The following is a 22,391-nucleotide window of genomic DNA, read 5'->3' on the forward strand; positions in this document are numbered from 1 at the left end:
TACATAGGCCTTCTAGTATCGTCTTCCCTTTGATGATTGGTCATTAGATGCGATTAATTTAGCTCCATTTCGCCATGTAAATTCAAGGTTTGCACTCCTCTCCTACAAAGGAAACAAAACCTCAAAGAATATGCAAAATAGGAAACTAAAGATAGTAAATGACCCAATTATGCGCTATAAACTATAGGAACGAGGCTAATTCGGGGACTAAATGTGCTCAAATATGAGTCACATAAAAAAGGAAGCAAGACGATGGAAGCCTCTTACTTCAATGATGCTTTTAGGGATTGGCCAGGATTTAATGGCATCAATCTTATCCTGATCCACAGAAATTCCCCTCCCAGAGATGATGTATCCTAGGAACTTAATCTCAGAAGCCAAGAAGATAAATTTCTCCAATTTTCCAAACAGTTTGCTGTCTCTCAGGATTTGGAACACTTCCTCAAGGTGGCTCAAATGTTCTCCTGTGGATTTGCTGTAGATTAGGATATCATCAAAGTACACCACATAAAATCTTCCCAAACAAGGCCTCAACACTTCTGTCATCAACCTCGTGAAAGTGTTGGGGGCATTTGATAACCCAAATGGCATAACCAGCCATTCATAGAGTCCTTGCTTAGTTTTGAAGGCGGTCTTCCACTCATCACCCTCCCTGATTCTCACTTGGTGATATCCTTGCTTAAGATCAATTTTAGAAAAGATCATGGCACCACATAACTCATCCAGCATGTCATCCAATCTAGGTATAGGGTGAAGGAAATGTAGATTCATATACATACTAACATACTCTTATATGTCAAAATTAATTTGTCATAAAATTAAACATGGATTTTATGCATGCAAACAATATAATAAAAGAGAAGAAATCATATCCTTACATTGAAATTTCGGTTCAAATGGGCACAAAAGAAATCTCCTTTTCTTTTGTTCTTGAGCTTTCCAAATGGAAGAACAAGGATTCAAGTGTAGAATCCCTCCCAAAAGCATATACCCAAGGAATACATCTTAATAAACCAATACTATTTAGATCTAGTAATAATAATGGTTTTACAATAAAATTGATACAATATAAATTGTATTTTCACTCTTGAAATTTCGGTCAAGAGGTGGTAATATTTGTGAGTTTATTTCTCTAGAATTATCATAAATTGTAGAGAGTTTTCAAGGATTTTCTTACACTAGGAAAAATAAGATGGGAGGAATGAATGATGTAAAAGAGAAGAGCTTTCCTCTCTTTTCTTGTTGGTGGCCGAAAAAGGGGCATTGGGTAGTATGCCCAATGCCTTTTGTTTTTGCTCTTCACAAGAGACTAGGCATGCAAGCCTACTACCTAGTGTCATGATTGTGTTTTTATTTAAAAATAAATAACACAATATTTACTAAACACTCACCCATATTTCGGTTTTAAGTATAAAATGGAGAATCCATTTTATTTTGTCATTTGTCAAATTTGTCACATGTAACATGTTACATGACATGTTACTATGCAATGTATTTTTATCATATTAAAAATCAACATACTCATAAAATATGTCATTTACAAAATCGACTAGTAATTCGTAATTACTTGTACCAAAATATTTCACCAATTTATAAATCGTATTTATAATAATTCATTCAAATTTAATTGTTTCTTTAAACAATAATTTCATCCGAGTAATGATACAATTCGATTACTCAGACCGTATCTCATTTAATTACATTTCAATTTGATACGTAAATTATACTCACAAAATCATCCGTCAATTTTAAGCAATTTAATTAACTCGTATTGGTATACGATTAATTAAATAATCAATTAAGAGTATTTCCCTATAGGTATGACCTAAGGGGATCAACTGATCACCACGTCGCCGCACGATAATGTCAAACTCTAGTCACCAATCATTACCGATATATGTTGACCAGTTGACAAAGAACAATATTACTTCCCAATTGTATTCTTTAAAATGAGATTTAATAATGATATTTAAATCATATGATCGCACTATTGTTGAGGACACATTTCCCAACAATCTCCCACTTGTCCTCGACAAGTGTGCGTCACCAATTCTCTTGTCCTATTACTATCTCCCACTCAATGCAAGGTGTCTTTCAGGTCGTACTTGCAAGTGATCATATCGAGAGTGGTTTCCTCGATCTGGAGAATAACTGATTGACCGGATTTATCTATCATAGATACCTTCCGAGCGTGGCCACGCATTTCCAGTTCATTACTCCTCGAGTGGCCCTGAGATATTGTTTTAACCCTGACAAGGGGATGGACAATTCCTATCGCACTCATTCCCTTTGACTAGCCACAACCATCATAACCCAAAATATGCCCATTTGACCCCATTTACGAAGGTCGTAGTAACACAAATCAAAGTTAATCTGAAACTGTGCCATCTTAGGTGAATAGTCTTTAGTCAAAAGAATCGACTCATTAGAATACTATAGCAGCTCTCGCCACGACCAGGCTATATAAATTTGCCAGAACTCTATAAGCGGTCATAAGGCCCGACAAAACGTTCCTATCAGTCTGCCTATGTGATCGACTAGTCATCTCACATGACTCTATGGCACTTGAACTTGCCATCAATCGCATCACACTCTAGTCACTTCGAGACGTCACCTCATACAAGTGACTATGGGCGAATACAATGTTAATCCGTGTTCACTTTAACGGGGTTCAATTGTCTCCACAACCCGTTTGGATGTAACAAAGTATAATAAAAGAGTTTTAAAATAAAACTCGAACGACAAATGCGATTATCACACATGAATAGTGAATGCCTGATTACCATTTCATGTTCTATAATCTAATTTGATCTTGTACGTAGTTGTTCATTTCAATTCAATTGAAATAACATGACTCATCATGTTTAGCCTTTAAGGAGGCTTTGGTTAGTAGGTTTTATCAATTTCTTGTACCTTACTCAACCTCACTACATACTCGTTTTCCTTTTGTAACTTATACATTTGCATTACAAAACTTTCTGAGTACGTGTCGAGATCCAATTAAGACATAGGCCCTCTAGCCTAAGAATAGCTCCCCTTTGTTTTCACGGTGTGCGAGACTCATCCTTCTTGCACATCTCATGATCACAAGTGTACTCAATTTCCGTTATAAACATCACTCATTGTTCTTTATTGCCTAGAACGATTCTAGAAAATCTACTTCTTAATTAACATTGCCACAATGGTATCTTAACCATCCTAATGTATTTTGATTTTGGTTTTTTCGGAAACCATGCGCAATCTCAATTGTCAATTGTCACTTGTGTAACACCCTTACACAATATTGCATCATAAACACTTTGCTTTACTTCCTTAATGCTTCAGCAAGCACTTAAGGGTAATCTTTATGACTTACTTGGTAAAGATTACTTAAATTCGATTTTGAAAACAATTCATCATACTCAAAGTATATGAAGTGTTATACATCATTACTCATTTAATTGATCCCAGAGTAGCGGAAGCAAATGGAATCAATCAAATATGTTCAATTAATTGAACTAGTCATGAATCTTATCAACATAAGACTTCTTACTGACGCTAATATCATGTGGATTTATCTTCATAAATCCGGATATTCCAGATGTATTATAATACTCCAAAAGTCTTAAATCATTCTCAATGATCAATATGTCATCCACATATCGGACTAATTAAAATTTCCGTAACTCCCACTAAACTTCATGTATAAACACAACTTCTTGACTTATCAAGAAATGTTTTATCACATGATCAAAATGTTGATTCTAACTCATTGATGTCCTACTTAAGACCTCTCTTAAGTTTCACATTATCTTAGGATTGCAAGAATCTACTAAACTCATGATATGTATTGAATACATTCCTTCTATTGAAGAAGCGGGTTTTAGATTTACTTGCTAAGTATTTCATAACCTCATAATGAAACACAATCCTTAAGAAGATCCAAATATACTTAAGCATTTCAACTAGTGCAAAACCCTTTGCAACCAATCTTGCTTTGAAATATCTCTTTATTAGTGCAAAACCCTTTGTCACTAATCAAGCCCTTTCGTTTCGGATTTTCACGGCTCTAGGCCTTGTATTGAGTTGTGACTTAAACACTCTTATGTAAGTCATATGTTCATTACTTTCTAGAAGTAATCAACTTGAATCAACCAATTTCTTTTGTAAGTTATAAGCTTTTTACTTTCTTAAAAGTAGCATGAATTCATCATTTTTAACAAGTGACGAATTTAACCTCCTAGGTTTTAAAGAAACAATATTTTACACAAAACGTCTCATGTAGCCAAGAAAGACCAGTTTCTTGCGACATAACATTCTCTCTGTGGCATTCTTTGTGGCTCTTGAATAATTTCTCCCACTCTGTCTTCTAAAATAAACTTGTATTTTAGAAAGACAACTTCATGAGCCGCAAACCCGTCGTGCTCGTGATAATTGCAAGGGAAAAATGAGCATTTGTTTCTTGTGAAAAACTTACAACCATGGTACCCTTACCATTTCATATCCCATATGATTCGATTTAGTGGAAAAATAATTTTAGACAAAATGATAAAATCCCCAAAAGGATCAAGTAACTCAAAGTAACTTGATTGAAGTTCAAACCATATCGAATAGCGTTTGATTTCTTATCCAATCACACATTATTTCATAATGCGTGCTAAGAGAGATTAACTTGTGATATTAGATCACATTTCCATTGGCTTATATCAAAGTCTTCACTTTGATAATCCCATCACGACTAAATCGTGATTTCTTGAACTCTTGAACCTCTTCAAAGATTTCTCTATTTACCTTATTAAGTGAACATATTAGTGTCAACTTAAATCGTTGGTAAAAGAAAATGATCAACCTATTTTGAATCAATGATTTACAATCTCGATCTCCTTTTCAACCAAAAGGCACGAGACATCTTGCTTTGAATACAAGATACGCACATACCATTAACAATCTAATGGTTTCAAGAGTACTCGATAACTCTTTGCGTTCATCATTCCAAAATTTTAAGGTTTAATCTTGTGTTACCAATTTGAGTCTTGCATCATCTTCATGATATATCGTTCTAGTTTGGTTTAGAATATACTCACCTTGATGATGGGCTAGCCATACATCAAATCGTGGTGTATAGGGTCACAAAAGTGAAAACCTCTTTTGTATCTTAACAAGTTTATATTCTTATTTAGAGTTTATGCACTTAATAGTCACAATTAAGTACAACTTTAAATCCAAAAACTAGATTGAGTACACAATTACTCTATCTCTCGACATTATTGTCGCTAGTCGTCATATTCTTATCATCCCATGTATCAAACATAATGATGAAAACCACCACCGGTTTCTAATATTGACGAAGTAGGACTAGCAAAAATTTATGTTTAATCAAATAAACATTTAAAGAAGAAGGTCCCATTAGATGTCCCACAACTAACTTGTTGATTCTTCAATAATTTGGGGTAGTTTTTTCTCGTGTCCAACATTTAAGACAATGGAAACTTTATCGGTCGGGATTGATAGGTTTAGTATCGTCATTCTCAACAACTTTACCTTTAACATAACCTTGTATCAATTCCATTCTAATTTTACTTCTTTAACCTCGTCCTCATCTTAACGGTTTAAGAGAATGCTCCCATTCATTTCAATGAGTCTTTGCTTTGAGAAGCAAAATTGAATTCATGAAGATTACTCTTCATTTGTTCGTTTTAGTCTTAAAACTTTCATTGAAGTGGTTGCGTTATTTTGGTCAATTATGAATTCTTGACAAAACTAATTACCAAAACAATTTATCGCTTCAAGGTACTTAATTCATTTAAGTACATGAAAAATAATCCATTGTAAGTAGAAGTGTTAGTCATGAATCAAAAACCTGTTTGATAATGAATAACTTTAATCTATACTCTTTACAAGAGATCCTTATCAATGGTTCATTTGAGGTTTTAGAAGCAAATTCATATTTGTCTTTAGTTACGATGTTTTAAGGAGATTTGAATCAAAAATCAAAATGATATCGTATATAAATTGTGGTAAAGAAATAGAACAATAATAACGGAATAGAGGAAAACTTAACATTTATCGTTTTATTAATACTTGGAAAAACAAGTATAGCATTTACATAGTGACCTCTACCCAACTATGATAAATGATTCCAAGATCCAAATTCATATTAACTTGGGCACGGTGGGGCCGATACATCCCTTATCAATATAACTCGGTGGATTAACTCTTTAATCGATTCTACTTTTAGAACTCTTGGTCGATAATATTACATTAACAATTATCTTTAGCCCAAAACACATCGACAAGGGCACGGTGGGGCCGATACATCCCTTATCAAATACTTTTGTTGAGTTCAATCCAAATTTCGAATAAATGTGTCCATGATCCAAACCCACGTTAACTTGGGCACGGTGTGGCCGATACATCCCTTATCAACATGAATTCGGTGGATTAACATTCATCACCCACTTCCCCTACGTAACAAGGTTTGTACCCCGGTGGGGCCGAGCGCACTCCCTCGCGAAATAGGTTTTCATGGTTTCTACTATTTGGTAAGGCTATGTCTCAATTGATTGTTTTAGCGAGAGGTCATGTCAATTTATTATCTATCACGTTTTAAGTGAACTAAAGCGGTGAACTACGATAATTCTAATTGACACGGTCGATAAACTCGATAAAAGACAATGCATGTTTAGTTATGGCGATTTAGCGATGCATGTGACATAAAATAAAATGCAAGCATAAAGATAAATAAATCCTAGTATGGCCTTTCCTAAAATAGAAAAACTCTTTAACTATTACATATTCGGAAACCAACTCCATTGGTCCCTTGAACTTCGGTTGTGGCACGCATCTCGAGGTAACACCGTTTTTATGTATCGCCATTCTTGAAGAAATCCGTCTTTGGGAACTCCGGAATGAATAAAATTACATAATAAATTACATAATTTCCTATTATACATTTGTAACTAAAATAAAATAAATCTATTAAATTACAAAACGGTGATACGAGATCACAATAAAATTACAACCGAATCGATATTCCCATACATTTCGGGAAATACCAATTAAATCTAAGGCCATACTAAGTAAAATTACATAATTCAAAATTACATAAATTAAAATTATGACAATCATAAAGAAAAATGCAGCATTATAATATGTATGAACATGCTCAATTTTTATGCTAAATCGCCTTTTAATTAGCCAATATCGTATATTACTCGGTTTTTACGGATTTGCGTGATTTCAACATTTTATAATCACAAAAATACATAAACTCATATTTATGCATAAGTTAATTACCCTAACCTCTTAGGACTCCAAATTTAGTCTTCACTAATAATTTGACCATAATTAACCCATATCTTATAAAATTGTTCATAAATGGACAAAAATTACAAAAATAAGCTATTAAACTTCAAATAAATCACAAAATTTCAAATAAATTCAAAATTTGAAATTTAAACTCATGAACATTCTGGAAAAATTCCATGACACTCATAATGTTCAAAATCTTAGGTTAAAAATTTCGAAAATTTTCCGGAAAAACAATGTTGCGGTTTATCGATTTTTAATAAAATAATCATAAAAAAACATGGAAAAATTATTTTCACTAACTTTTCAATTTTAGATCTGAAAAAGATAATAAAATGCAACATTAGACGTTTTTCCTAAGTCATAGATTATGTTTTATTAATTTTCTACTAATAATGTCACTATTTATGCTATTTTTCTTCAAAAATCCATAAATCATGCAAAAAGACTTCTTTATAGCCAATTATTTTACACACATCTTGTAAAATTGCATGTGACAACATATAAATTTTCTATGACCAGATTCAAAATTTAACTCATATTAACCTATTTTTCACTTAAATCCGAATTTAATAATGAAAAATTCATTTTTCGAGCATAACAAGTCCAAAAATTATGAAAATTTACAGGTTATCTCAAAATAATATATGTGACAACATATCCAAAAACCAAGTGAAAATTCGAAGTATAGCTAATTTTAGACCAAAAATGACATTTTTACTCATAAAATCACATTTAAATGCCATTATTGTAAATTATGAACAATAAAAATCCGAAAAATAACCAAAATATCCCAAAACACTTTAGGACCAGAAATATTAACATGCATGTAATAATTTCGTGATATATCATAATAACACAAATTTTACAAGTTTTATTTGTTATTCTTATAACTCGGAAAAACTTTTAACCAATTTGCATGCAAACAACCGTGGCTCTGATACCAATTGAAGGAAATGTAGATTCATATACATACTAACATACTCTTATATGTCAAAATTAATTTGTCATAAAATTAAACATGGATTTTATGCATGCAAACAATATAATAAAAGAGAAGAAATCATATCCTTACATTGAAATTTCGGTTCAAATGGGCACAAAAGAAATCTCCTTTTCTTTTGTTCTTGAGCTTTCCAAATGGAAGAACAAGGATTCAAGTGTAGAATCCCTCCCAAAAGCATATACCCAAGGAATACATCTTAATAAACCAATACTATTTAGATCTAGTAATAATAATGGTTTTACAATAAAATTGATACAATATAAATTGTATTTTCACTCTTGAAATTTCGGTCAAGAGGTGGTAATATTTGTGAGTTTATTTCTCTAGAATTATCATAAATTGTAGAGAGTTTTCAAGGATTTTCTTACACTAGGAAAAATAAGATGGGAGGAATGAATGATGTAAAAGAGAAGAGCTTTCCTCTCTTTTCTTGTTGGTGGCCGAAAAAGGGGCATTGGGTAGTATGCCCAATGCCTTTTGTTTTTGCTCTTCACAAGAGACTAGGCATGCAAGCCTACTACCTAGTGTCATGATTGTGTTTTTATTTAAAAATAAATAACACAATATTTACTAAACACTCACCCATATTTCGGTTTTAAGTATAAAATGGAGAATCCATTTTATTTTGTCATTTGTCAAATTTGTCACATGTAACATGTTACATGACATGTTACTATGCAATGTATTTTTATCATATTAAAAATCAACATACTCATAAAATATGTCATTTACAAAATCGACTAGTAATTCGTAATTACTTGTACCAAAATATTTCACCAATTTATAAATCGTATTTATAATAATTCATTCAAATTTAATTGTTTCTTTAAACAATAATTTCATCCGAGTAATGATACAATTCGATTACTCAGACCGTATCTCATTTAATTACATTTCAATTTGATACGTAAATTATACTCACAAAATCATCCGTCAATTTTAAGCAATTTAATTAACTCGTATCGGTATACGATTAATTAAATAATCAATTAAGAGTATTTCCCTATAGGTATGACCTAAGGGGATCAACTGATCACCACCGTCGCACGACAATAATGTCAAACTCTAGTCAGCCAATCATTACCGATATATGTTGACCAGTTGACAGTAACAATATTACTTCCCAATTGTATTCTTTAAAATGAGATTTAATAATGATATTTAAATCATATGATGGCACTATTGTTGAGGACACATTTCCCAACATAGGGAACCTATACTTGACTGTGATATTGTTGATAGCTCTGCTGTCAATGCACATCCTCCAAGCGCCATCCTTTTTAGGTACCACCAGTGCTGGGACAGCACAGGGACTCAGGGACTCTCTCACAAACCCCTTATTCATCAGCTCATTAATTTGCTTCTGCAATTCTCTTGTAGCATCAGGATCACACCTGTATGCAGGTCTGTTAGGGAGTACAGATCCAGGCACAAGGTCAATCTGGTGCTCAATACCTCTTAGTGGGGGCAATCCACTAGGCAATTCAGCAGGAAAGACATCCTGGTATTGTTCCAGTAATGGCCTAACCTTTGCTGGCAGTTGATGCTCCACATCCCCATGAATTTCCTTGGACAACAAGATGAGAACAGGCTGCTCTTGTTGCATTTCCTTGACCATTTCTGCTTCAGATAGAAATAAAACTCCGTTGAGTCCATCAGTCACACTTGGACTCCCATAGTTCTTCTGATTAGGTGGTAGAGGGGTCAATGTGATCTTCTTGCTACCCTTCTTGAAGGAATAGGTATTGCTCCTTCCCTGGTCGATAGAATTTTTGTCAAATTCCCAGGGTCTACCCAACAGTAGGTGGCAAGCATCCATAGGGACCACATCACACAAGATCTCATCTTTATAAACATTGCCAATTGAAAATGGAACCAGGCACTGTTTATCAACCTTAACCTCTGCTCCCTTGTTTAGCCATCTGAGCTTGTAAGGGTTGGGGTGCTCCTGGGTGCTGAGATTGAGCTTATTAACCATGGTGACAGATGCCACATTGGTGCAGCTCCCACCATCAATGATTAAATTGCATACCCTTCCTTGAATAATACATCTACTCCTGAAAATGAGGGATCTCTGATCCTCCTCCAATGGTGCTTGTTGAGAGTGCATTACCCTCCATAAAACAAGACTATGGTCTGTATCAGGGTGAGCCAAGACTTGTTCCTGGTTGGGTTCCTCATCAAGAGTTGTCTCCTCATTCACTGGCTCCTCCTCACACTCAACTGAACCCTCTCTTTCCCACTCCTCTACTTCCATTGCTGTCAATGCTCTCTTGGAAGGACATTCCTTCCTGAAGTGGACATACCCTTGGCATTGAAAGCATTTAATCTTTTCTTTGGTCAAAGGTGGGTTGGACTTAGGGAACATGGGTGCCTTCCCCTTGTCTCCTCCTGCCTGGGACACTGGTTTAGGTGTCTCAGCAATTTTAACACCAGTGTAGGGTCTAAAGACAGGTTTGGGTTTAGGTGTAGCAGGTTTAGACTTCCCCATTTTTTCCACTCTGAGTGCCAAGTTGACAACATCATCATAAGACCAAAGTGGTTGGGTTCTAACCTTAGTAGCAATGTTCTTATCAAGTCCTTCTAAGAACCTAGCAATCATTTGCTCAGTCTTCTCATTTATCTCACACTGTAAGGTTAGCCGTTCAAACTCCCTCAAATAGGTCTCAAGTGGTCTCTCATCCTGTCTAAGCTTAGATAAATTAATGAATAGGTCCTGGGAATAATCTTTTGTAACAAACTTATCCAACAATTTCTTTTTAAGCTTGGACCAAGATTTAATGGGTTCTTTCCCTTCCCTTAACCTCTGATTTTTAAGGTTGTCATACCACAGTGATGCATAACCCTTTAACTTTAACACTACAACTTTACAAGCCTTAGCATCATTGTAATAATTTTTGAACTCAAATATCTTTTCAACATCCCTAATATATTCTAGTAAGTCATCAGGGTTAAGACTACCAAAAAAATCAGGAATTTCTACCTTTAGATGCTTGTCTGCTTGCTCAAGAGCCTCCTCTTGTGTTCTGATGCTCTCCTCAGAATCTGACTCATAACCAGGTGGTGGTTGTCCTCTCCCTGCTCCATGAAGAAGCCTTTGTCTCTACCTCTTCCTCTGGCAGCTGGCTGTCTCCTTGGATCATGGTTTGGAAATCTTTCCATTACCACATGAACAACATTAAGTAGTGTGTCTACATTTCCTGCAAGTGTTTATATTTTGGTCTCAATACCAGCAAGTCTCTCTTCACTCATGGTCATTTTTGTGTTTTTAATGTAGGTAGGGATAATAATCTCACAGCTTCTCTCAACCCAAGACTAACATAAAGGTGGAATTGTGTTAAACCTTGCACTGATACCAAAATGCAGTGTAAACCCTATGGACAGGCAACAATGCTGCTGGACCTTGCAGGACACCTTAAAAATATTAAATGACCTTGAAAAATTCTGAAATTTTATGACAAATAAGATTTAATATTGTTCTAGGACTGTACCAATTTTCATGAATTTTCAAGGACTCTAAATATTTTTAATGTCAACTGAAACAGCCTGAAATCCTGGGATTGCAGACAGACTGGCTCAAATGGTTCTATGACTTGTTTGAGTGACAAAAGGATATAACTAAGACCCTAAATTTCCACAGAAGACTCACAGGAAATCTAAGATTATAACTCACCAAATTTCAGACTCAAATCCAAAGCTAAACACAGGATTAAAGTTTGAACTTTGCTCAACACAATTAAACTGAACCACAGATAGACACAGGTTCAACTTAATAATGCCAAACTGACTTTGATCAATTAATTACAGAGATCACAGGTTAATCACCAGGCCAGGTTTCCAAACTACAGTTTAAACACAAGTTTGAAAGAAATGAGAGAAATCTCAAGGCTAATTTTCATTCAAAAACAATCTGCCTGAAACAGATGAGACACAGGTCCTTATATAGGCCTTGTCTTTGCATTACAGTTCGAAACCCTAGCATCCAATGGTCCAGAATTAATCTAAGATGAATACAAACAACATAAATTATCTTACAAGCTGGTAAATAAAGTGAACAAGTGAAAACAAAAGCAAATAGGTAAAACAGACTGAAATAAAGCATGGTTGCAGGCTGTCACTGTCAGTTGTCCTCTTGTGCACAGTTTGCTGTTCATTTGGTGGCTAGCTGAAGTCAAGGCTTCTTGTTGTTATCTATGGCAGGCTTTGTGGAAAAAGTTGCAACAACTCTTTTCAAGGAGTCTCACAAATGCCTCACCAAATAAGGAAATGTTGTTTTATGCTTTAACTTCAACATGTGACTACCTTGCTTTCCTTTTGCTGGAATTTCTGCTGAATTACATTGCATTTTAGGATGACTGGTAGGATGCTTAGGGAGCTAGCTTGGACTTTCAGTTGAGGCCTGCCCCAGCTGGCCATATAGACAGCTGATAACTGAACCTGGTGAACCTCTTGACTGGTTGTGTTGGGGGTGGTTCAAGGGATGTTGTTGCTGTGGTCTAATCAGGGTTGGGAGCCCCTAATCCAGCTCCTGCTGCACAAGTAGTACAATTTTCATTGTATGGAGTGATAAGAAGGTGTCATAAGTGGTGATGATGAGTGTGATTAATAAGAGAATTTTGATGAGTCACTTTGCTATTGCCTTGGGATAAGGCAATAGTGACCACTACTACATCTTTGGTGATATAAGAAGGGTAGAGTTGCGTGAAGAGTCAGAGTTGGAGTTGTGTCGTGTTTTGTCTTAAGGGATGATATAAGGAGGGCGAGTGAAAGAGAAGAGTGTGTTACAACAAATTTGAGTCTAGAAGACATATATATATATATATATATATATATATATATATATATATATATATAGAAGAAGGATCAAGTGAGTCCACCAAAAAGCATTGAGTCCCTAAGTCCTATTTGGAGCCATTAAAAAGATGGGATGAAGGGTTGAGATTGAAGAGGAAAAACAAGAGATTAGTGCAAAAAGTAGGGAATCATTACTAATTAAACACTTTCCCTCACTACCTTCACTAATCAACCACTAATTTTACTATATAACATTTATTTTCCACTCACTCATCTCTCATCCACACAATTTCCATTCCTTTCATCTCTCTAAAAAACCCAAAAACAAAAAAAAAACACCCCTCTCTTCCTCACTCACCCACCACCGCCCAAACCCCGACCCCGATTACTGCCGCCACCACCAACTCGCAACTCTGCCGCCACCAACACCACCAACAAAAAAAAAACGCAGCCCCCAAAAAAACCACTGCCGCCACCACCAACACATTACCCGCCTCCTTCCTCTCCAACCACCGCCCACAACAGCTCCACCCGACACCACCTCAGCCATTTTTATTTTTTTTTTATTTTTTCAGATCTGCCACCTACGCCGCCATTCACCACCGCGCACTAATGACACCACCACTCCCTCCTCTCCACCATCTCACCCATGCCGCACCACCACCTCCAACACGACTCCCCTCTTCTCTTTCTGTCGCACCGCCCACAACCACCATCAACGCCGCCACAACAACACACCTCCTTCCTCTCCAACCCCAGCCACCGTCGCCGCCTCCAACCACCACCCATAGCAACACCAACAGCCGCCCAGTTCTAGATCTAAATTTAGTAAAAACGAAGGGTTGTTGTTCCAGATCTGGCTTTTTACATACGTTTTATTATGTTTTTTTGTTTAAATTTTGGTCGATGATGTTCATATGATTTGAAGAAATGAAAAGTTGTTGCTGTTGATGTATAGTTGTATACGTTGTTTTGTTTTTAATTTCCTGTATTGCTTTTTTTTTTTCTTTTTTTTTTTTCAAAGAATGGTTGTAGGTGTTTATTTGGTGATTGTTTTGTTTTGTTTTATAAGGGTTTGTGTTTGTGACTGTGTCACGGTTTTTGTGTTATTTTTTTTATTTTTTAGTTTTTTTTAATTTGAAAGTTTTCTTTAGCCTAAATATCGTCTTGTTTTAGATTTTAAAATCGTATTATTATGATATTTATTCTTAGATCTAATAAATATATTTATTATACTCATATTTCTTTACATTTACACACATTTTTCAGATTTACACTCATATTTCTTTACATTTACACTCATATTTCCTTACATTTACACGCATTTTTCAGATTTACACTCGTATTTCTTTACATTTACACTCATATATCTGTACATGTACACTCGTTAAAATTATATAAATTTGCACTCATAGTTTTTGTGGATATGAGTTGGTGGTGGAGGACGACGTTGGTGGTGTTTGTTGGTAGTCGGACTAAAGTTAGACTTGTAAAGGACCAAAGTTACACTCAAAGGAACAAAGTTACACTCTTAAACCTTCAAATTTACACTCGTAGACCTTCAAATTTACACTTAAAATACTACATTTACACTAGTAAAACATCACATTTACACTTGGTAACATGTTAAGATTATATAAATTCAAACTTTTATATAAAAAATTGCCTAAAAAATCAAATTTACACTCTTAAAATATTACATTTACACTCGTAAAACATCAGATTTACACTTGTAAAATGTTAAAATTATATAATTTCAAAATTTCCGTCACAAAAAAACAAATTTACACTCTTAAAATATTACATTTGCACTCGTAAAACATCAGATTTACACTTGTAAAATGTTAAAATTATATAAATTCAAAATTTCCGTCACAAAAATTTAAATTTACACTCTTAAAATTTTACATTTACACTCGTAAAACATCACATTTACACTTGTAAAATGTTAAAATTATATAAATTCAAAATTTCCGTCACAAAAAATCAAATTTACACTTTTAAAATTTTACATTTACACTCGTAAAACATCACATTTACACTTGTAAAACGTTAAAATTATATAAATTCAAAATTTCCGTCACAAAAAAACAAATTTACACTCTTAAAATGTTACATTTACACTCGTAAAACCTCGCATTTACACTTGTAAAATGTTAAAATTATATAAATTCAAAATTTGCGTCACAAAAAATCAAATTTACACTCTTAAAATGTTACATTTACACTCGTAAAACATCACATTTACACTTGTAAAATGTTAAAATTATATAAATTCAAAATTTTCGTCACAAAAAATCAAATTTACACTCTTAAAATGTTACATTTACACTCGTAAAACATCACATTTACACTTGTAAAATGTTAAAATTATATAAATTCAAAATTTCCGTCACAAAAAATCAAATTTACACTCTTAAAATGTTACATTTACACTCGTAAAACATCACATTTACACTTGTAAAACTCATACAACATTACATTTACACTTCTGAAATGTAAAACTCAAAACTGATTAATTAGGGGCTAGAGAGAGAAAGAAAAATTAATTAGTGTATAGAAATTTGATTAGCGGTAATTTTTTTTGGTAATTTTCAATCTAAACCACCCATCTCAATCCAACCATCAACATTTTTTACCTTTTCTTTTTAATAGCTCTTAATCAAATTCATCTCAACCATCCATTGAGTCCATCCAATGACCTTTAGAGGGACTTATGGACTCAATGGCACATGTTGGACTCATTAGAACTCCTCTCTCTCTCTCTATATATATATATAGAATTAGGATCACATGAGTCCACCCTATCTTTTTGAGTCCGTGAGTCCATGATATAATATCACACGTTATATTAAATAATATCACAACTTACAGTATCACACGTTATACTAAACAATATCATAGCTGGAAAAAAAACTTTTTGAAAAAAAAAAAAAAAAATCGTGATATTGTTTTGTAATACAATATCACAGCTTTTACGAAAAAAAATTGTTAAAAAAAATTTTCGAAAAAAAAATATTGAAAAAAAAAAAAATTTGAAAAAAAAAATTTCTTGATATTGTTTTGTAATACAATATCACAAGTTATGCTAAACAATATCACACGTTATACTAAACAATATCACAGCTTACACGAAAAAAAATTGTTAAAAAAAAATTTCGAAAAAAAAATTTTCGAAAAAAAAAATTCGAAAAAAAAATTGAAAAAAAAAAATTTCGAAAAAAAAATTTCGAAAAAAAATTTTATTTTGAAAAAAAAAATTTCGTGATATTGTTTTGTATAGTGCGTAATATTGTTTTATGGACTCATGGACTCAAATATTTAGGTGGACTCACCGGATCCCACCTCTATATATATATATAGAGGCCGGATCCGGTGAGGCACCTCATTACGGCGAGGCGGCCGGTCTCATCAAATTCATTCATGTTGGGGCGGACTGTGAATGTTGCGCGCTTCAAATTTGGGCTCAAAATTTGGCCCACTGACTTTATTATATCCCAAATATTAAAAACACAGACTCAAATTTTCTTCATCATCAAGCTACAGTTCTTCTTATACTTGCAGCCATCTTTCCCAAATCTCCTCCATAACCTAATCAATAGCAGCGATTGTTCGTAAATTCCAATTGCAGCGATTTGCCGATCAACACAGCTACAACAATATCGTGTTTTGATCAACAAGCTACAACAAGGAAACAGGTATTTTAGCAAATTGATCGACAATTGCAGTTATGATGATATTGTGCGATAATTTCAGAAGATTTGGTTCGAATTTCATCAAATTGAGCGATTTTGTAAATATAATGTTCGAAATTGATGCAGATTGCGCGATTTCCTTTACCTAGCGATTTTGTACTACTTATTACATAATTTTTGACGATTTTTGCAGCTCAAATTGCCATGGAGATTGTAGATAAAACAATGGTTGATGATAATAATGTTTGTGAAACAAGTATTTTCTTTTATTGAAGCTCTAATTATTGTTTTCTATTTCAGTTTTAATTTGTGAAATTTTGATGATAATCGAACTTCAGGTCTTTGTTTTGATGTTGTGAATCTCGAAGTCTATTTTGTGAATCACAGAGCTTCTTTTGTGAATAATTGAATTTTTGTGAACCATTTTGTTGCTATTTAAGATGGACTGTGATGATTACTGAGGATCATTTAGCAGTTGTGGATATGTTAATGAGAAGATTTTAGTGTTAAGCTTGTATGCGGGTAGCTTGTTTTTGTTTGCTAATTTGATGAGATATAAGTATCAACTATCAAAATCGAGGATTTAAGCTTCTTACTCGATTTCAAAACACATTTATGTCATTGGGTTTTATCCCAATCATGAAGTTCAATACAAGGGAGTTGTTCTTGGTTGGCGTAGTTCTTTTTGTTTATTTTGTTCTTTGCCTTATTTTGTGAATCTCAGTTCTTATTTTGTGAATCTCATACCTTATTCAGTGAATCTTAAGGCTTGTTTTGTGAAACTTGATCATCATAAGTGGTTAAAATCACCTATTTTGCTCTTTTCTTTATTAGGTGAATCTCAGACTTTGTTTTGTGAATCTCAGACCTTGTTCAGTGAATCTTAGAGGTTGTTTTGTGAAACTTGGTCATCATAAGTGGTTAAAATCACCTATTTTGTTCTTTTCCTTATTTGGTGAATCCCATACCTTATTTTGTGAATCTCATACCTTATTCAGTGAATCTTACGGCTTATTTTGTGAAACTTGATCATCATAAGTGGTTAAAATAACCTATTTTGCTCTTTTCTTTATTAGGTGAATCTCAGACTTTGTTTTGTGAATCTCAGACCTTGTTCAGTGAATCTTAGAGCTTATTTTATGAAACTTGGTCATCATAAGTGGTTAAAATCACGTTTTTTGCTCTTTTCCTTATTTGGTGAATCTCAGACCTTATTTTGTGAATCTCATACCTTATTCAGTGAATCTTAAGGCTTGTTTTGTGAAACTTGATCATCATAAGTGGTTAAAATAACCTATTTTGCTCTTTTCTTTATTAGGTGAATCTCAGACTTTGTTTTGTGAATCCCAGACCTTGTTCAGTGAATCTTAGAGGTTGTTTTGTGAAACTTGGTCATCATAAGTGGTTAAAATCACGTTTTTTTGCTCTTTTCCTTATTTGGTGAATCTCAGACCTTATTTTGTGAATCTCATACTTTATTTAGTGAATCTTAGGGCTTGTTTTGTGAAACTTGGTCATCATAAGTGGTTAAAATCACCTTTTTTGCTTTTTTCTTTATTCGGTGAATCTCGGACTTTGTTTTGTGAATCTCGATCTTGTTCGATGAATCTTAGAGCTTGTTTTGTGAAACTTGGTCTTAAAATCACCTTTTTTGCTCTTTTCCTTATTTGGTGAATCTCAGACCTTATTTTGTGAATCTCATACCTTATTCAGATTTTAAATGCATATAATGTGCCTTATACGGTCATCGACGGAACTAGTTTGTCTTCAGATCATTAGAATTGGTTTTTCGCGCTTTATAATCCGTAACTATAACTATGTTATCATAATAGGATATTGTGTTATAATACCTGGCTTTTGTGTCACAGAATATTATTTGGCTCTATGGAATAACGTAACAAGTTAATAGAATAACACGGTTACTCTATGTGATAACATGACAAGTTCTCGGAATAACACTACATGCTCTTTGGAATAACATGAGAAACATATGACTCGAATACTCGGGTGAAGTGGTGACTTATAAACTTATATTGTGGCCATTACATCAACTGTAGTGTGTTGGTGGAATATTCAGTTTCTACTAAACTAGCTCATTAGCTCAATTGGTAGAGCATTTGTGCAATTGCACAAAGGATGTAGGTTCAATTCCTACATGAGCTTCTATTATCAATATATGTAATATAAGTGTTACTTTATCAAATAAACAGTGTTATTATATATACGAAACAATGTTACATTATCAAATAACTAGTGTTATTCTTAGCTAGCATCACTTTGTTCGATAATTATTGTTACCACATAGAACAACTAATGTTACTACAAAGTGCAACTAGTGCTTTATATATGTTCGTCTATGTGGGGCTCGAACCCACACCATGTGCAATAACACATTGCTCTACCTTTTGAGCTAATAGACGACAATGGCCAAATCCGATATGAAAGTAGACAATTATAAGTCACACTAGACCTAATCTTGTGAATCTTGGACTTGATTTTGAGACTTGGGGATTATCTTGTGAATCTTTGGACTTAATTTTGTGAATCTAGGACCTAATTTTGTGAAATCAAGAGGGGAGTTTGTTGTACAATCCACTGATGGTGACCCTTCGTAAATAATTACTCTGTCTGCCAGATATGTTGCCATGAAAAATCATGTTCAACAACAAAGGCAGTCTACTGACGATGGAGTATGTACCTCTTAATCACCTTTGCGGCTACAATACGCTGCTCTGAGTCGAGATATGCACTTGGTTCATCTATCAGATAGATATCTGCCGGCTAGATCAGCAAAAAAGCTATTAAAAACTTATCAAGTTACAGTAAAAACAGGCAGCCGGGAGCAATGGACAAAGATTTACCTTTCCCAAACACACAGTCAATAACAACTTCTCGGTCCATTAACTGCTCTATTTGCAAAGGCTTCATGACATCCGACACAAATTGAGGTTGCGTATAGAACTCGCTTATCTTCTGATGAAGCAGGTATCTAACTGTGTGTGGAAATTTTGGGCTGATCTTTTGGGGCTTGTATGAAACATTGAAGCTCGGCACTCCCACATCAGAGTCTCCCACCTTGTCGGGTTTTATCAGACCAGCCTGAATTTTGACAATTACGGCGACATTAATTCAGTTTTTCACTGTAAGCAAGCTTCAGTATATTTATACTCACATACTATCACCATACAATAAGTTATGAGAGACAGTTACCAGCATACGAATAAATGTGGTCTTCCCCGTCCCATTTTCACCCAGCATCAACACAATCTGGGGATCCGTAAATTCACCTGCACTGACAGATAGCCTAAAGCCACCCTGAGTTTTTGTCATAGAAGGGTATTTGTAACGAGCATATGACTGGCCTTCCACAGCATTTTCCTGAGGCGTCTCTGCAACCTAAGAATACAATATGAAACGAATAAATACCTAAATAACATTAGACTTTGAGACTGTCACTTGTAAGTTGTGAAAAAACATGGCAACTAGGAGTATGTCTAGGTGTACCTTGAATGTAAGGGATACATCACGGAAGCGCAAGTTTTCAGTGGGCACAAATCCGGACAAGAATATATTGATACCTTCTCTAACAGAGAAGGGTAAGGTAACAACTCCATAAGCACCCGATTGTACCGTATAAACAAAGAAATGAAATCCGAAAGATAGTCCGAACACTAAGATCATGCTCGACTACAATAACAAAGCCGACGGTGTAAGGCAAGCACAAGTTATGATTAGTAGTAGTTTACGACATTTTAAATGCTGGATTTGAAAACTGTTGCTTTAAGAAATTAACGGGAAATGGAGACAATAAAAATGGGATGGACGAAGTAATAGAATAAGAGCGGATACCTATTAGGCCTAAGCAACGATCTAACTACTTTAGCAGCTTTGAGCCTTTGCTTCACGTCAAGGTAACTTGAAGGCTCATCAAACATATAAATCTCAGCATTTTGCATAGCCACCACAGCAATGGTAAACCTCTGCAGTTCTCCTCCAGAAAGATCCACAACATTACGATCCAAAACATTGTTAAGTTCAAGATCAGTCAATATTTCAGCCTTCACATCTCTCTCATTTTTCTTATCTAACACTTCTCCGACATTTCCCTGGACTGCCTTTGGAATATTATCCACGTACTGAGGCTTTATGATTGCCTGTTCATTAAAATAAATCAAGTATGATGCAAAGACAAAGAATCTGTCAAAATGATCAGTCCATCAGGTCAGATCAATATATTTTTCAGGTTAAACCCTAACCCTAACAGTAAATTTGCGGATCATTTCATTTACAGGCTCCTGTCAAATTTAGAAAGAGTAACAATTGTTCACAAGGAACCAGGTGCCAAAGGAATGGCGCGCGCGCACACACACACAGACAAAAACATTGCATTGGGGACACAGAGAGTACAAAGAGAATCAGGAGAAAAATCACTTAGAGAAAGACAGCACCTTCACGCCATCTTGCAGTAAGCGGGTGAAATAATTTTGAAGCTCAGACCCACGAAAGTAGGTCAAAATTTCTTGCCCGGTTTGGGGGTTCGCACGTAACACATTAGTTAAGTGAGGAGAAGAAACAGAAAGATGTCAAGAATTAATCAACAAATTCCGCAGAAACAAACAACTACATCAAAACGCCCCAGATTAGGCTTCAACTTCCCAGCTAGCACTTTAAGAGCAGTTGATTTTCCAATACCATTAGTTCCAACCAAACCGAGAACTTGTCCTGGCCTCGGAACAGGTAACCTGTAGTACATTAGTTAAACCATTCAAAAGTGAAACAAAATAAAAAATCGAAACAAAAATCACAAATTAATTCTTCTAACCTATGTAACTTGAATGTGTTTGGACCATATCGATGTGTTGTATCTTTATCCATATCTTTAGGTAAGTTGATAATTTGGATAGCTTTAAAAGGGCATTTCTACATACAGACGTAACGCAATATCCTTAGTGACCTTAACACAAGCATTGAAATGGTAGAAGAATGGACTACAGAGTTGAGTTGTCAACCTTGACGCACTGACGACACCCAGTGCAAAGTTCCTCTGAAATTAAGGCAAGTTTTGCTGATGCAGTGACCTCAATACATTGCTTTCCTGAAAATGAAGCGGAAATCAGAAACAGACAGGAAGTTCACAAATCACAAGTAAAGATAGTATGATTCAGCGCCATAAATACCAATCGATAATGCACATTGAACCACTTTCCTACTATAAACAGTCCACCAATTCCGCGAAAATTAAGTAAAAAAGTGCACACATGCAAACACAAGAGGACTTAATCAAGAGAATTGTCAAGGTACACATGACAAAACCGCACCTGTCGTAATCACAGGACAGGCCTTCTTGCACTTTTGACTGCACTTCTTTGGCTTACAACGATCTGAGCGAACAATGGCTAGACGGGGCAAATGGTCGGACATCTTGCTACTTCTTTAGACGGACGCCAAACACTTTATCTTGGTAACTGGAAGGAAAAAAAAGGACAGAATGGAACTGAATAAAAATTAAAAAGCATCTATGCCAACATCACGAACTATTACAGTAAAATTTTAGTTACCAAAAAACCCGTTTTACAAACCTACTTGTACTACTCCCAAACAACACAGTA

At 34.6% G+C, this 22,391-nt stretch overlaps 1 protein-coding gene and 1 pseudogene across 1 annotated transcript; both read right to left on the bottom strand.

Moving 5' to 3' along the window:
* Positions 1 to 228: 228 nt before the first annotated feature.
* On the bottom strand, positions 229 to 11,545 carry LOC141619091 (uncharacterized). Its single transcript, XM_074436122.1, has 3 exons — positions 11,524 to 11,545; positions 9,514 to 11,371; positions 229 to 739 (listed from the first exon to the last, which is right to left on the bottom strand). Exons 1-3 carry the CDS (start codon positions 11,543 to 11,545, stop codon positions 229 to 231), a joined length of 2,391 nt encoding a protein of 796 aa, XP_074292223.1.
* A 7,707-nt stretch (positions 11,546 to 19,252) lies between these two features.
* LOC141619093 (ABC transporter E family member 2-like) lies at positions 19,253 to 22,206 on the bottom strand (annotated as a pseudogene).
* Between the last annotated feature and the right edge of the window lie 185 nt (positions 22,207 to 22,391).

This window comes from Silene latifolia, chromosome X (genome assembly GCF_048544455.1).
Source record: "Silene latifolia isolate original U9 population chromosome X, ASM4854445v1, whole genome shotgun sequence".
Lineage (NCBI taxonomy): Eukaryota > Viridiplantae > Streptophyta > Magnoliopsida > Caryophyllales > Caryophyllaceae > Silene > Silene latifolia.

What these genes read in the sequence shown, in the direction of transcription:
- LOC141619091 (XM_074436122.1), bottom strand. Translation starts at nt 11,545, where the DNA reads ATGAGTGAAGAGAGACTTGCTG. An exon ending in GAGTGAAGAGAGACTTGCTG is followed by an intron (nt 11,372 to 11,523) that starts GTATTGAGACCA and finishes TTCATGGAGCAG; the next exon opens with GGAGAGGACAACCACCACCT. An exon ending in ATCAACAATATCACAGTCAA is followed by an intron (nt 740 to 9,513) that starts GTATAGGTTCCC and finishes CCCTATACCTAG; the next exon opens with ATTGGATGACATGCTGGATG.